General features: G+C 45.7%; 1 protein-coding gene and 1 long non-coding RNA gene across 3 annotated transcripts; one reads left to right on the top strand and one right to left on the bottom strand.

The window, feature by feature from the left end:
* Nucleotides 1-5,289: 5,289 nt before the first annotated feature.
* On the bottom strand, nucleotides 5,290-12,895 carry C8H1orf50 (chromosome 8 C1orf50 homolog). Of its 2 annotated transcripts, none has more exons than XM_029947694.1 (5): nucleotides 12,717-12,895; nucleotides 12,473-12,588; nucleotides 7,032-7,118; nucleotides 6,403-6,534; nucleotides 5,290-5,836 (listed from the first exon to the last, which is right to left on the bottom strand). In XM_029947694.1, the coding sequence occupies exons 1-5, from the start codon at nucleotides 12,889-12,891 to the stop codon at nucleotides 5,651-5,653; spliced, it is 696 nt and encodes a 231-aa protein (XP_029803554.1). In that variant the 5' UTR covers nucleotides 12,892-12,895; the 3' UTR covers nucleotides 5,290-5,650. The 2 variants fall into 2 exon arrangements, with proteins under 2 accessions (XP_029803554.1, XP_029803553.1); XM_029947693.1 differs by having other exon boundaries at nucleotides 12,708-12,895.
* On the top strand, nucleotides 6,466-7,506 carry LOC115298668. Its single transcript, XR_003911825.1, has 3 exons — nucleotides 6,466-6,559; nucleotides 6,932-7,124; nucleotides 7,244-7,506. It is a non-coding gene; the product is annotated as an uncharacterized LOC115298668 (long non-coding RNA).
* Nucleotides 12,896-13,084: the final 189 nt, after the last annotated feature.

Consider the following 13,084-nt stretch of genomic DNA (forward strand, 5'->3'; position numbering starts at 1 on the left):
TCTCTCTCTGACCCTCCCCTGCTCACGCTGTCTCTCTCTCTCTCTCTCTCAAAAATAAAAAAAATTAAAACATTAAAAAAAAAAACAAAGCGTGCAAAGACCTTGGGGGACATGTTCCAGGCAGGCAGAACAGCAAATGTAAAGCCTCCGAAGCAGAAATGAGCTTGATTTGTTAAAGGGACAAGGTCAGCAGGAACATGGCAAGATCGTACAGAACCCTCGAAAGAAGCCTGGGTTCTGGTCTAAGTGTAATGAGAAATTCTTGGATCATTTTTATAGAGAAGTGTTGGGACCCAAGTTATAGTTTTTGTTTTTAAATTTTTTAAATGATTATTTATTATCAAGAGACAGAGCATTAGCATTGGAGGAACAGAGAGAGGGGGAGACGCAGAATCTGAAGCAGGCTCCAGGCTCCAAGCTGTCAGCACAGAGCCTGACATGGGGCTCGAACTCACAAACCATGAAATCATGACCTGAGCCAAAGTCGGATACTTAACTGACTTAGCCACCCCGGCACTCCCCAATTTATATTTTTAAAGGACAATGCTACCAGGACACCTGGGTGGTTCAGTCGGTGAGGCGTCCAACCCTTGATTTCGGCTCCGGTCATGATCTCATGGTTCGTGAGATCGAGTCTCACGTTGGGCTCTGCACTGACAGTGTGGAGCCTGCTTGGGATCTCTCTCTCCACCTCTCTCTACCCCTCCCCACTCAGGCTCTTTCTCTCTCAAAATTAATAAATAAACATTAAAACAAAATAAAGGACAATGCTCCCAGTCTCTGTGGAGTTAGCCTGAATCAGGGTGAGAAAAGGCACAGGAAGGCTTGTTGGGAGGCCACTATATGAGTCCAGGCCAGAGACACCCCCGGTGGTCTGGCCCGAGGGGTACGGGTGAAGGAGGTGAGAAGCAGTCAGATTTGGGATATATTTTAAAGACAGCAGAGAAGACCTGCTGACTGGTGTGGGAAGAACACAGAATCAAGGATGCCGGATTTCTGTCCTCATAAACAGTGTGAGCTAGGTGTTGTGACCATAGAGAGAGGACTGGAGATGAAACACGTGTTGGGCAGAATTCCAGACTTTTGTTTTGGACATGTTAGTTTTGTCATCACATCAGGTGAGGCTGTTGGGTAAGTAAGTCCGCATGAAGCTCAGGAGAGGGCAGGGCTGGAGGCAGCAAGTTTGTCAACAGCATATGGGGGGCACGTAACCCACGGGAACGGGTTAGATCACCTAACAGAGAAAAGAGGGCTAAAAAGCAGGCCCCAGAGCAATCCAAAAACTGGGTGTCAGGAGACAGAAAAGGCGTGGTCAGTGAGGTCGGAAAAAAGCAGGAGATGGTAATATTGTAAATCAAAATGAAGACAAGAGCTTTCAAGTAGAAAGTGGTCCGCTGAATCAAAGGTACTTTAGAAATAACTACTCAGGGCACTTAGCAGCTCCTTCCTCCCAAGCTCCAGCTCCTAAGGGATGAACCCTATCTTGTGTGTGTGGGGGGGGGGGGGTTGCACAATATCAGGGATGCCGTCCCCTTCCATGTTTTGTTGAGTGGGTCCCCAACATCGATATCATCACTCAAGCCAGAAATTCAAGCATTATCTAAGACTCTTTCTTCTCACTCATTCCCCGCCATTTTATCATTTAATAAGATGCAATCTATTGTACCTTCAAGATGCCAAGCTTTATCAAATCCAAGATACCAACCATTGTAAGGCACACCATTATGTTACGCAGTTCTAAGAAAGGAAAAAATCTTGTAGCTTAAACTACGAAGTGCCATTGACTTTTAGAAGCACCCAAGTTTGAGGTATTAAAATGGGGGGGCAAAGAAAAGCACACGGTACAACTGATGAAATTATACCTCTCATTCCATCACTGCTACCTTAGCTCAGGCCTCCATCCTCTCTTGCCTGGACTAGGGATGGGAGCTCCTAATGGTCTTCCCTCCACTCATCTTCTGAGGCCAAAAAAGATTTCTAGGGGCCCCTGGGTGGCTCAGTTGGTTAAGGGTCTGACTTCGGCTCAGGTCATGATCTCACGGTTAGTGGGTTCAAGCCCCACGTTGGGTTCTGTGCTGACAGCTCAGAGCCTGGAACCTGTTTCAGATTCTGTGTCTCCCGCTCTGTCTCTGTCTCAAAAATAAAGTATTAAAAAAAAGATTTCTAAAAGGCCAGTATTAGCAGCTCCCTACCCCTAAATCTTTCAGTGAACCCTTCTCCCATAGCCCCTGACCCACGTTTACTTTAAACTGGCTGAAATTTCCCAAATGTCACCTTGCTTCTAGTCTAGAATTGATTTTCCTCCCATTCTTCCTCTATCTCTTAGCTATTAGAAATAAGAGTTTTCTAGGGGCACCTGGGAGACTCAGTCAGTTGTGCTTCCGACTCTTGGTTTCAGCTCAGGTCATGATCCCAGGGTTGTGGGCCCCATGTTGGCTTAAAATTCTTTCTCTTCTCTCCCTCCACTGCTTGCTCTCTCTCACAAAAAAAAAAAAAAAAAAAAAAAAGAGAGAGAAAGAAGAGTTTACTAGCCTGGACATACCTCGCTCCCGCTGTCCTAACTGCAGGACTAGTTTGGTTGATATGGCCTGTTAAACGGATATCCCTTTCTTCACTCACAAGTAAACTCCATCCCAAAATGAACCCTATTCCAAGTTCCAAAGACGATCTCTCCATAGAGGACAGTTGGGAATGTCTAAACAGCTCTAACTTTTTGTTTTTCGACACTAAGCTGGTGTCTGCTCTTCCACGAAGTCTCCCTAAATTCTCCAAGCTGTTAGGTCCCCTCTGTGGTGCTCCATATCCCATGCGTGCCACTACCACAGTCTTTCTTATACCACACTGTAAGTGTTGGTTTGGCTCCTCCCCGACTAGACTGTGAGATCCGTGGAAACGGGTCCCTGTTTTATTCAGCTGTGTCATTCTCCAGGACCTGGAACCTAGAAGGCACTTAATACTTATAAAATGGTTGAATGGGTAGATGGGTAGATGAATGAAAAGTGGTCCGAGATCCCACTCTCAGAGGTGCTACTTCCAAAGTCACTTCACCTTGCCACCGACTTTCCCAAAGTAATTGGCCCAAGTAGCAAAGAGCAATGGCACTACCTGGTGGTCAGTGCGGGGAACGCACCTTATTGAACAGAACTTTTTTTTTTTTAACCACTGCTCTCTTTTGCTCTGGAGTGGTTTGGAAATGTAATGAGTGAGGGGGATGTGGATTTTTAAAAGATCAAGCTGATGATTTTCTTGCAGAGTAGACTGGAGACGGGATAGAAGAGGAAGCGGGGATGCCAGCTGGGGAAGTTATTTTGTCAGAGCGGAGAGTCCAGTTCCGACCTGTGACTTTAACACTACCATGCTTACCCACTCTGTAATACTGCCTTTTACCCAAAGGCCTTCTTGTCTCCCTCACAGCTGAGCGCTGTGGCCGAGATTCTAAGATCTGCTTGATGATTTCTGCCTTCTGGTATTCATGCCTTTAATTCCCTCGAGTGTGGGCTTGCCTAGGACTTGCTTCTAACTGACAGAATACAGCCCAAGCATGAGATGTCACTCCCATGATTAGACTACACAAGGCTGTAACTTCCCTCCTGCTGGCAGACGACTCCTGGCTGGCTTTGATAAAGACAGGTGCCATGTTGGGGACACCAATATGGCAAGGAACTGAAGTTCGTTTCTAGTTAATGGTCTATTAGTAAACAGAGTCAACAATCTTAGTCCAACAGGAAGAACTAAAATGGTGCCAAAATTTAAGTTAGCTTGGAAACAGACTCCTCTCCAGCCTTCATATGAGAACCCAGTCCTGGCCAATAATCAGAACGCAGCCTGTGAGAACCTTGAAGCAGAGGGCCCAGGCTAAGTGTGCCTGAACTCCTGACCCATAGAAACTATGAAATCATAAATGTGTGCGGTTTTAAACCACTAAGTTTCTGGTAATTTATGCAGCAAGAGAGAACTAATAAACACCTTCTCAGAATGTGTCATGCCCATGCAGGTCAGGGCCTTCTGAAAACCTGGGAAACTTACATAATCAACTACTGCACCACTAAAGAGCGTGAGAGAGAGAGAGAGAGTGTGTGTGTGTGTGTGTGTGTGTGTGTGTGACCACCCCCGTCAGAGGTTTTTGCAGCTGACCCCACAGAACATCCCCTGTGAAATGAATGACCAAGGATCACCTGGGTGACCCTGTCAGGTTCTAGCCCCATCCTGTGTGAGGTCTTCATGGACCATTTTACAGCTAACAAGAAACGCACCCTATGAGGAAAGACCTTGAAAACCAAGCAGATCAGCACGAGAGACAACCACACCCAGAAAGGAACTTGGGCAGCTGTGGTTACGGCATATTGTGATAGGTTACAGGCCACTGAAATACAGCCACATTGGATATGCTGTGCATTGAGTTAATCCCACTGACCAAATGAGGTGAGGTAGAATCCCACAAGACTCCAGTCAGAATGAGAACCAGAGGAACTCAACTAAAAAGCCTCTGCTAAATTCTTGAATAATTCAGGTCAAGATGAGTTTCAATCAGAGGTAACTCATGATCAACGGGCTGGCTATTTTTCTTGCTTCTCACCCACTGCTCCTCTTCCACAATATTTTGAAGTTGCCATTTAAATGGATTTGGCCTGCTGCAGATGGCTAAACTCTGGATCTCCTCTTCAGCAAGGCTACTGTGCAGATCCATACCATGGTCGGTGGCAGCCTCCCACATCGCTTCCAAGTCTAGAATTCTGTGAGGTTACAGGTCGACCTCCTCCAAACCTGCCCACTGTTGCCGCCCCAGAATCTCCAGTCACTCAAGGTAGGCAGAAAGAGTATAAGAGGCAAGCCAAACCTCACCAAACGTGCAGAAACGCCAGAATCACTCTCCAGTCCAGGCAAGCCAAGCTGTTCATCCTCCTCCATTACGCAACATCCCTGTTCTAGATGCATCTGAAGTGGGAGCTACACTAACCGCTAAACGGCCTCAACCCAATTTTTTATTTTAGCTCCAAGTTTTTATTTCCATTCCAGTTAGTTAACAGATAGTGTAATATTGGTTTCAGGAGCAGAATTTAGTGATTCATCACTTACATAGAACACCCGTGCTCATCACGAGTGCCCTCCTTAATGCCCATCCCCCATCTAGCCCATCCCCCACCCACCTCCCTCCATCAACCCTCAGTTTGTTCTCTATTGTTAAAAGCCTGCTTTATGGTTTGCCTCTCTCTCATTTCCTCCCCTATGTTCAACCTCAACCCAATCTCAAACACTTCCAGTTACAAAAAGACTAAGAACAGTCCTCTCTGGAAAATGCCTTGCCAACCTTTATGCGGGTAGAAGACACCCTCTTTCTAACGCTCTGACTTACGGGAGAACAGATGGAGATCAAGGAGAAGGAAAGTACACTGGCCAGTACTCTGAAGGTGACTGGTTGGGTACCTGTGACCCAGAGAGGATCCCCAGAGAGACTGGTACGATTCATTATCATCGGAACTAAAAGCAGTAACAACAGCATTTATATGCACACAGGGTCTCCTTTCAAGACTTCATGATTCCCCACAAGACCTCAATTCTCATGCCCCCTCCCATCCGGGCAGAGAATGAGGGCAGCAGGGAGGTGACAGTGATACGTCCTCGCTGTGAGAGCTGTTGTCAGGGCCATCTCTCAGTCAGTCAGTCCCTGGAAGGCGGGCTCCGTGCTTGGAGGCAGGGCCGCCGGCTGGCTTAGCAACCTGTCCACTATGCTGATCCCAGCATCGTGCTTCTCAATGTCCTCATACGGAGTCCAGGACATGTCATGCTGTAGCTTGAAGGCGCCAAGGAAGGCATGTGGACAACTTGTCCCCCATTCCTAGAGAAGGCAAAGGAGTTGGTTCTCATCAGGGTAGGAAGTAAAGACACTGAGCTTATTCCCTAATTCTTAAAAAAATGTCTGTTTACTTATTTTGAGAGAAAGAGAGTTAGAGTGCAAGAGAGGGAAGGGCAGAGAGAGAGGGAGACAGATAATCCCAAGCAGGCTCCACAGCCACCAGCGCAGTGCCTGATGCAGGGCTCGACCCCACGAACAGTGAGATCAGAACCTGAGCCAAAAGCAAGAATCAGACGCTTAACCCACCGAGCCACCCCAGGTTCCCCTCATTTCACACCACAAATTTCTTTTTTGGTTTTTCACTTCAGACCAGTTAGAATCATCTCATTGCATTATGAATCCAATATCTCCCTTAACAGAGATAATGACTATGAAATAATTTAATTGTGTTTTTCATGAATATTTTTTAAGAGTCATGCCAGGGCTCATAAAACCTCCAATTTTCTAGAAAACCATTTACAAACCCTTATGCCTTCATCCTCGCACACACATGCCAAGGATTTCTCAAACACCAGAGCAGATTTTTGTGCAAAAATGAATGTTCTTACCTTTGGAGAAATAATAGAAAAATACTGCTGACCACTCTCCCGTTTATACAGGTAATAGATGTTGCCAGGTTTTTTTACTAAATTACAGGCTACGTGGTGCAAGTCAGCATCTCTGCGAGCGTCCTCCAGGACCTGAGAACCACAGAGACGTAACAGAGTAAGTACTGGGCGTCACAGGCACTCGCTCTCAATGATTATCCCGATCAGTGCACAGGGACTGCTCCCCTACAGCAGCAGTCACGACGAGGATCCAGACGATTCTGAAGAGACAAGAATCAGACTACGCTACTAGACTGTAAAAATGCCTTTAGAAGAACTGCATTTCAAAATGTTGAACATTACTGGCTTCGAGTGCTTTTTAAACTTCTTTCCTATTTTTCTGCATTAAGTTCACTGTTCATATAACTGAGAACATGTTTTCCCCCCTCAAAATGCTTTACTTCACTGAAACTGTCTCCCAGGAAAAAGCTTACCTTACACCTAACCTCTTGGACTTACTCTATTTTGCTCCACATGTCTGTATTTCTAGGAGGTCCTGAAGACAAAATAGCTAAATGATTGTCAGCAAGACCAGGCAATCCTGTGAACTAAATGGGGGAAATGCCTAAAAGCTGTGACTCCTTACTCACCTTCCTGGCTTGTTCTTGTAAATGTTGGATTTGCTCAGCTATGACTGTCAGCTTGTTGGTGGCATTTGCTCGGATGAATTCGTCAGCCTACAGGTGAGACAAAACCAAACTGTGGGTGGAGAAAGGGGAAGACTTTTACCATGTTCGTATTTAGAGCCCAGCGTGAAGAGTTACCTCAGCATCTTTGCTTACGCCTTAAATACTCGTCCTAGCCTCTCCACAGCAGTCAGCTCCCACCCGGCCCAAAGAGCCCTGCTCACGAGAAGCCCACGCTGCCAGGACCCCACACCGCAGGACTGAGTCCTTCTTTTCTACGTCCCAGCGCTTTCTACCCTCTGGATTCCAGTCGCTCGGAACTGCTTCAGCCCTCCAACATGCTCTGCTCTCACATGCTACCACACGCACGAATGTGCCCTCTCCTCAACAAAAAGGCTTCCCTCTTACTCTTTGCCCGAGTAAACCAGCTCTCCATTTATTCTTCTCATGTTTAAATGTTTCTGAAATCAGGGATGGGTCTTAAAATAAAAAGACACTTGTGATAGGATCTTATCACCTGTTAGGTAGGAATCTAGCTATATACAGGAAGTACCTATTAATCTGACCATTGCCTCAGCTGAACTATTTACATCATACCTAGTTATATTTTAAATCATATTTGCCTTCCTAATTGTTACTTCAAATGTTTTCTTGTTTTTTTAAGTAGGCTCCATGCCCAACGTGGGGCTCGAACTCATGGCCCTGAGATCCAGAGTCACACGCTCTACCCATCCACTTAGCCAGCCAGGGTTTTTTTTTTTTTTTTTTTTTTTTTTTATGTCTTTTATTTATTTTTGAGAGACAGAGAGAGACAGTGTGAGCAGGGGACAGTCAGAGAGAGAGGGAGGCACAGAATCTGAAGCAGGGTCCAGGCTTTGAGCTAGCGGTTAGCACAGAGCCTGATGCGGGGCTCGAACCTACAAACCGTGAGATCATCATCTGAGCTGAAGCCGGATGCTCAACTGACTGAGCCACCCAGATGCCCCAGCCAGGTATTTTTAAAGACTGCACTAGGCTGTAGACCTGAAAAGGTGTCATACTGCACACAGAAGACTGCCTGACTTGCACTAGGAAGTGCAAATAAAGGCAATGGAAATTGCTTAAAATAAACCAAATAATTTTCAAAACCAGAGAGACTGGTGTGACCAATGGGAAGGATTATCACTCAGGCATCAGAAATCTGTCAAAGACGTCCAGCTTACTTACAAGAAAAGCTGAGTAATGTCTAGGGGTATACAATAAGTTAAGAAGAAATTAGGAGATTAAACTCAAAGTAAGAAATATTAAGAGAGTGCTTGGGGTGAAGGGGGGGGCTCAGTCGGTTACACATCCAACTTCGGCTCAGGTCATGATCTCGCAGTCCATGAGTTCCAGCCCCATGTCGGGTTCTGCGCTGACAACACAGAGCCTGGGGCCTGCTTCAGATTCTGTGTCCCCACCCCCTTTCTCTGCTCCTCCCCCACTCACACTCCGTCTCTCCCTCTCTCAAAAATAAACGTTAAAAAGCTGTTTTTAATAAAAAAATTATTTAAGAAAGAAGTTTTAAGAGAATTTGCTGGTTAGTTAAGGAAGCTCAAAGTAAAAGTCATGTATATGCCAGCCTCACATGAAAACAGAAAGAGCAGAGTCAACGAGTCAATCATTTATCTGTTCCACAAATATCGATTGAGCAACCATTGTGTATCAGACACCATGCCAGCCCCTGGATGTCCGGATAGGAGAAAGAAGACCTTACCTCCATCAAGATTAGGCCTAATGCACTGTCCTTCAGAATATGAAGTAAAATATGTAATTTTTAAAATGTTTATTTATTTTGAAAGAGAGCATGAGGGGGGAGAAGGAGAGAGAGCAAGAGAAAAAGAGAGAGAATCCCAAGCAGGCTCTGCTGTTGGCACAAAACTCAATGAGGGGCTCGATCCCATAAACTGTGAGATCATGACTTGAGCCGAAATCAAGGGTCAGTTGCTTCATCAACTGAGCCACCCAGGTACCCCAAAACAGTAATACTTAAATTTCTAGCAGCTGTGTTAAAAATAAAAATAAATAAGTAAGCTTAATTCTTTATAATAATATTTTATTTAACTCAATATATAAAAAACATTATTATTCCAGCACATAATCAGTACAATTTTGAGATAATTTACATTTCATATTAAGTATATATTTATATTTTACACTATCAATTGGGATACCAAATTTTCATTAGAAATACTCAATCTAGGATGCTGGGTGGCTCAGTCGGTTAAGTGTCCAATTTCAGCTCAGGTCATGATCTCACAGTTTGTGGGTTTGAGCCCCGAGTCAGGCTCTGTGCTAACAGCTCGGAGACTGGAGCTTGCCTCAGATTCTGTGTCTCCCTCCTTCTCTGCCCCTCCCCCACTCACACTGTCTCTCTTTCTCTCTCAAAAATATACAAACATTAGAAAAAAATTATAAGAAATACTCAATCTGTACTGAAACTTTATAAAATTTATAGTTAAAAGGGTCAATGCACATACTCAACTTGTTCCAAATGTGTCCAAAATTGAATTGATTATCACCATTTAAAAGGTCAATTCGTTAAAATAACATAAAATTTATTTTTTAAATTTTTTAATGTTTTATTTATTTTTGATATAGAGAGAGACAGAGCATGAGAGAAGGAGGGACAGAGAGAGAAAGAGACACAGAACCAGAAGCAGGCTCCAGGCTCTGAGCTAGCTGTCAGCACAGAGCCTGACGCGGGGCTCGAACCCAGGAACGTGAGATCTGACCTGAGCTGAAGTCGGAGGCCCAACCGACTGAGCCACCCAGGCGCCCCAAAATAACATAAAATTTAAAATTCACTTTCTCAGCTGCATTAACCATATATTCTAAGTGTTTGACAGCCATATGTGGCTAGAGGCTACCAAAATGCACAACACGGCTCCGGTGAGTGACACAGATACCAACAAGAGAAACAATTAGAGCTCGTACTATGTGGACTAAGAACAATGATGCGCTATTATGAAAAAAATAACCATAATTATGTGGTAGAAGCAGATCAGAGGTAATAAGAGAGTGGAGTAACTGGCTTAATAGGTAGGTAAGCACCACAGGGAATGGAACGCTCGAGCAGGGTAAATGTAAATTCAATTTATTTATTTGTTTATTTCAATGTTTATTTACTTTCTTGAGAGACAGCGTGAGCTGGGGAAGGGCAGAGAGAGAAGGGGACAGAGGATCTGCAGTGGGTTCTTTGCCGACACAGAGAGCCCAATGTGGCGCCTGAACTCACCAACCGTGTGAGATCATGAACTGAGCTGAGGTCAGACGTGACCACCTGAGCTGAGTACTTGACCAACCCAGGTACTCAAATTCAACTTAATAATACCATCATCTGGATGGGGTAGAGTATAACCTTCAACAGACAAGAAGGCCTCACAGAGGATATGACATTTGACTTGAGTCTGAACAAAAAAAAGGGGCAGCCTTGCACCAAACTGGAGAAGACATGTCTGAAGGGGAGTTAGCGCGCAGGCAGTCGTTAGGGAGTAGTTAGCAAGGGGGCAGGGACGTATCCTGCAAGGCCTTCCGGCCCGCGGTGCAAGTACACATTTTGTTCCAAAGACGGTAAGGCACCTGCCGGCCAAGGAGGTTTCTAGAGCTAAGACAGTTCTGGGTTAGGAGTGGCCTCATTATTATTCTTTTTCTTAAAGTGGTGGCAGCACATCTGTTCCTTGTAAACAAAAGACCCTAATTCAAAGAGAAATGAGGAAAACAGTCCTTCTAATTACTAAACACAAATTCTGGCCCCAATCATTCTGAGGCCCTTCACATAGATTAGCTAACTTAATTTTTATGACACCTTATGAAGTTGGAGATGATAACTTCAGTCTCATCTTAGGATTTAGATGCAGAGAGGTTAAACAACCTGTCCAAGGATTAGTAACAGCTAATATATGGCCGTGGAAGATCTGAACATAGATCAGTCTGATTCCAAATTTCTGCCTTAATACCAGATCTCTCGAGCTTTCTGAACACACATCAATACCAAAATGGCATGTCAGGAGGCAGTCCTGCTGGAAAGTACATTTCAAGACACCAACAGTAAACATGCTTGCTTCAATCTGTTTGCCTTTAGCGTTTTTATTTCAGCTGCTCAGTACTGATAATATTGGGACCAAGGAGGCAGCACAATAACGCATCCTCTATATTTTACTAGATTATAATACGCTGAAGGGCAAAAACTGTGTACCATCTTGTTTGTTTGTTTCAGGCCATTGTAATCAACATGATGGTCACTCAGTAACCCAGGAAAATGTTTGCCTAAGCTTTGGGCCTGGTTGCCTCCCTCCCAATTCAACTGATCCAATTAAACAGACACATAATATTCTCCTAATCTATAAAAATTACGCTTTGCTTCTCACCTCTCTAGAAAAGGGAAGTCATGAAGTTTGAATCAAAAGCACTTTCCGAAGCATTCGAGTATGTCAATTAAATAAAAAAAACCTGAAGTACAGAGATGTTTATGTGAGGGAATTTGAGCACATTAATTATTAAATATTTCTGAACAAAATAAAGACCTTTGACTAAAACCAAGGTCAAATGTGATAATGCATACAAGGGTGAGGGGACTATATTTGTGCATATTGAAGAGGGTTCCACAACTGGAAGTCTTGGTAAAAAATAGATGGAAGTTGGTTTTTCACAGCTTTAGATCTAGGAGCTCTCCTAGTTGAGACCCTGAATTTTACAGACGAAGGAGCTGAAGTCCAGAGAAACCTAATTTGCCTCAAGTCACAGCTCAAGTTATGAAATGTGGGATTAACACCCATGTGCCCAAAGTTCCAGTGCTTTTTGTTATTTCACATTTACTTCTTATTCTTTTGGCAATGAATGTCTAAGCACTGGGCTCAGGAATGTTGTGCCCAGTGAATGAGAACACAGGGCAGAATTTAAGAGTCCCTGTCCTTCTAGAAGATGTTAAGTTCTAAAAGCGGTCAGGGCACAGCTGATGATCTAATGGAAAGCAGTTTAAAGTAAGTGCACTATGCATCCCTGCAGAATCCGTTAGGGTGGTCTGGACACTTGCATGGAAACTTCTCTTCACGTGTCAAATGGGAAGAAAGACTTCTGTACTGGCTACCTTACAGGGCTGTCCTGAGGCCCAAGTGAAATACTGAATATTCAAAGTGCTGTGCCAAACTTCCCGCGAAAGGAGATTATGGGCACTCATGTTGCAGCTGAAGGAGCCTCTGGTCTCAGCAGCTCAGAATGCGAGTCAGACTACCGACTCTCGGTGACAATAAATTCTCCCGACTTGTAAAATGGAGACAAAAAATAAACGGTATCCCACACTAACTGGCTGTGAGGTCCCAGTCCTAAGACGCAGGGCCAAACGTGAACCAAGACGGTTCTTCACTTCCCCAGCCGCGCCTCCTCACCTTCTGCACCTGCTCTGCGAGCGCCACGAGGTCTAAGGGGTCCCCGGCCCGGTGGGTGTGGTAGGGGCTCACTAGGGCCAGGCCGCCGGGGGTCGGGGTGAGCTCCACCAGGGCTCCTGCGACACATACCCAGGAACACAGCCCGTGAGCGCCCGTCCTCGGCCTCCCGCGCAGCCCGGGAGACTAGCAGCTCCGTGAGGGCTTCTTTCCCCGCTCCGACTCCCGCCCTGCGTACCTCCCGGACCTGAAGCTGGCTGAACTCTTTGGTGTGCGGGGACTCCCTCCGACTGCTCCGGCGTTTCCGGGTCCCCCATGACCACAGCGGAGCCTCCCTTCACCCCAAGCGATCGCGCGAGGCGGACGAGCAAGCGCACAGAGGCCCGTAGGCGGAGCTTCTGTGTTCCCTGGCCATTGGCCATCAGGGCTAAAGGACACCGCCTGAGCCCGGAGGCGGGGCTCCAGCTCAGGCACAGGGCTCCGCTGAGGGGCGGGGTCCAGGCGTAGAGAAAGCCAAACAGGAGGTGCAAGGTTCCTGGGCATGCGCCGCCGGGCTTGGGAGGCGGGGCTCCGCCCAGGGAAGGGGCGTGGGCGGGAAGGGGCGGGGCGTGATGG

The sequence above is a fragment of the Suricata suricatta genome, chromosome 8 (assembly GCF_006229205.1).
Source record: "Suricata suricatta isolate VVHF042 chromosome 8, meerkat_22Aug2017_6uvM2_HiC, whole genome shotgun sequence".
Classification (NCBI taxonomy): Eukaryota; Metazoa; Chordata; class Mammalia; order Carnivora; family Herpestidae; genus Suricata; species Suricata suricatta.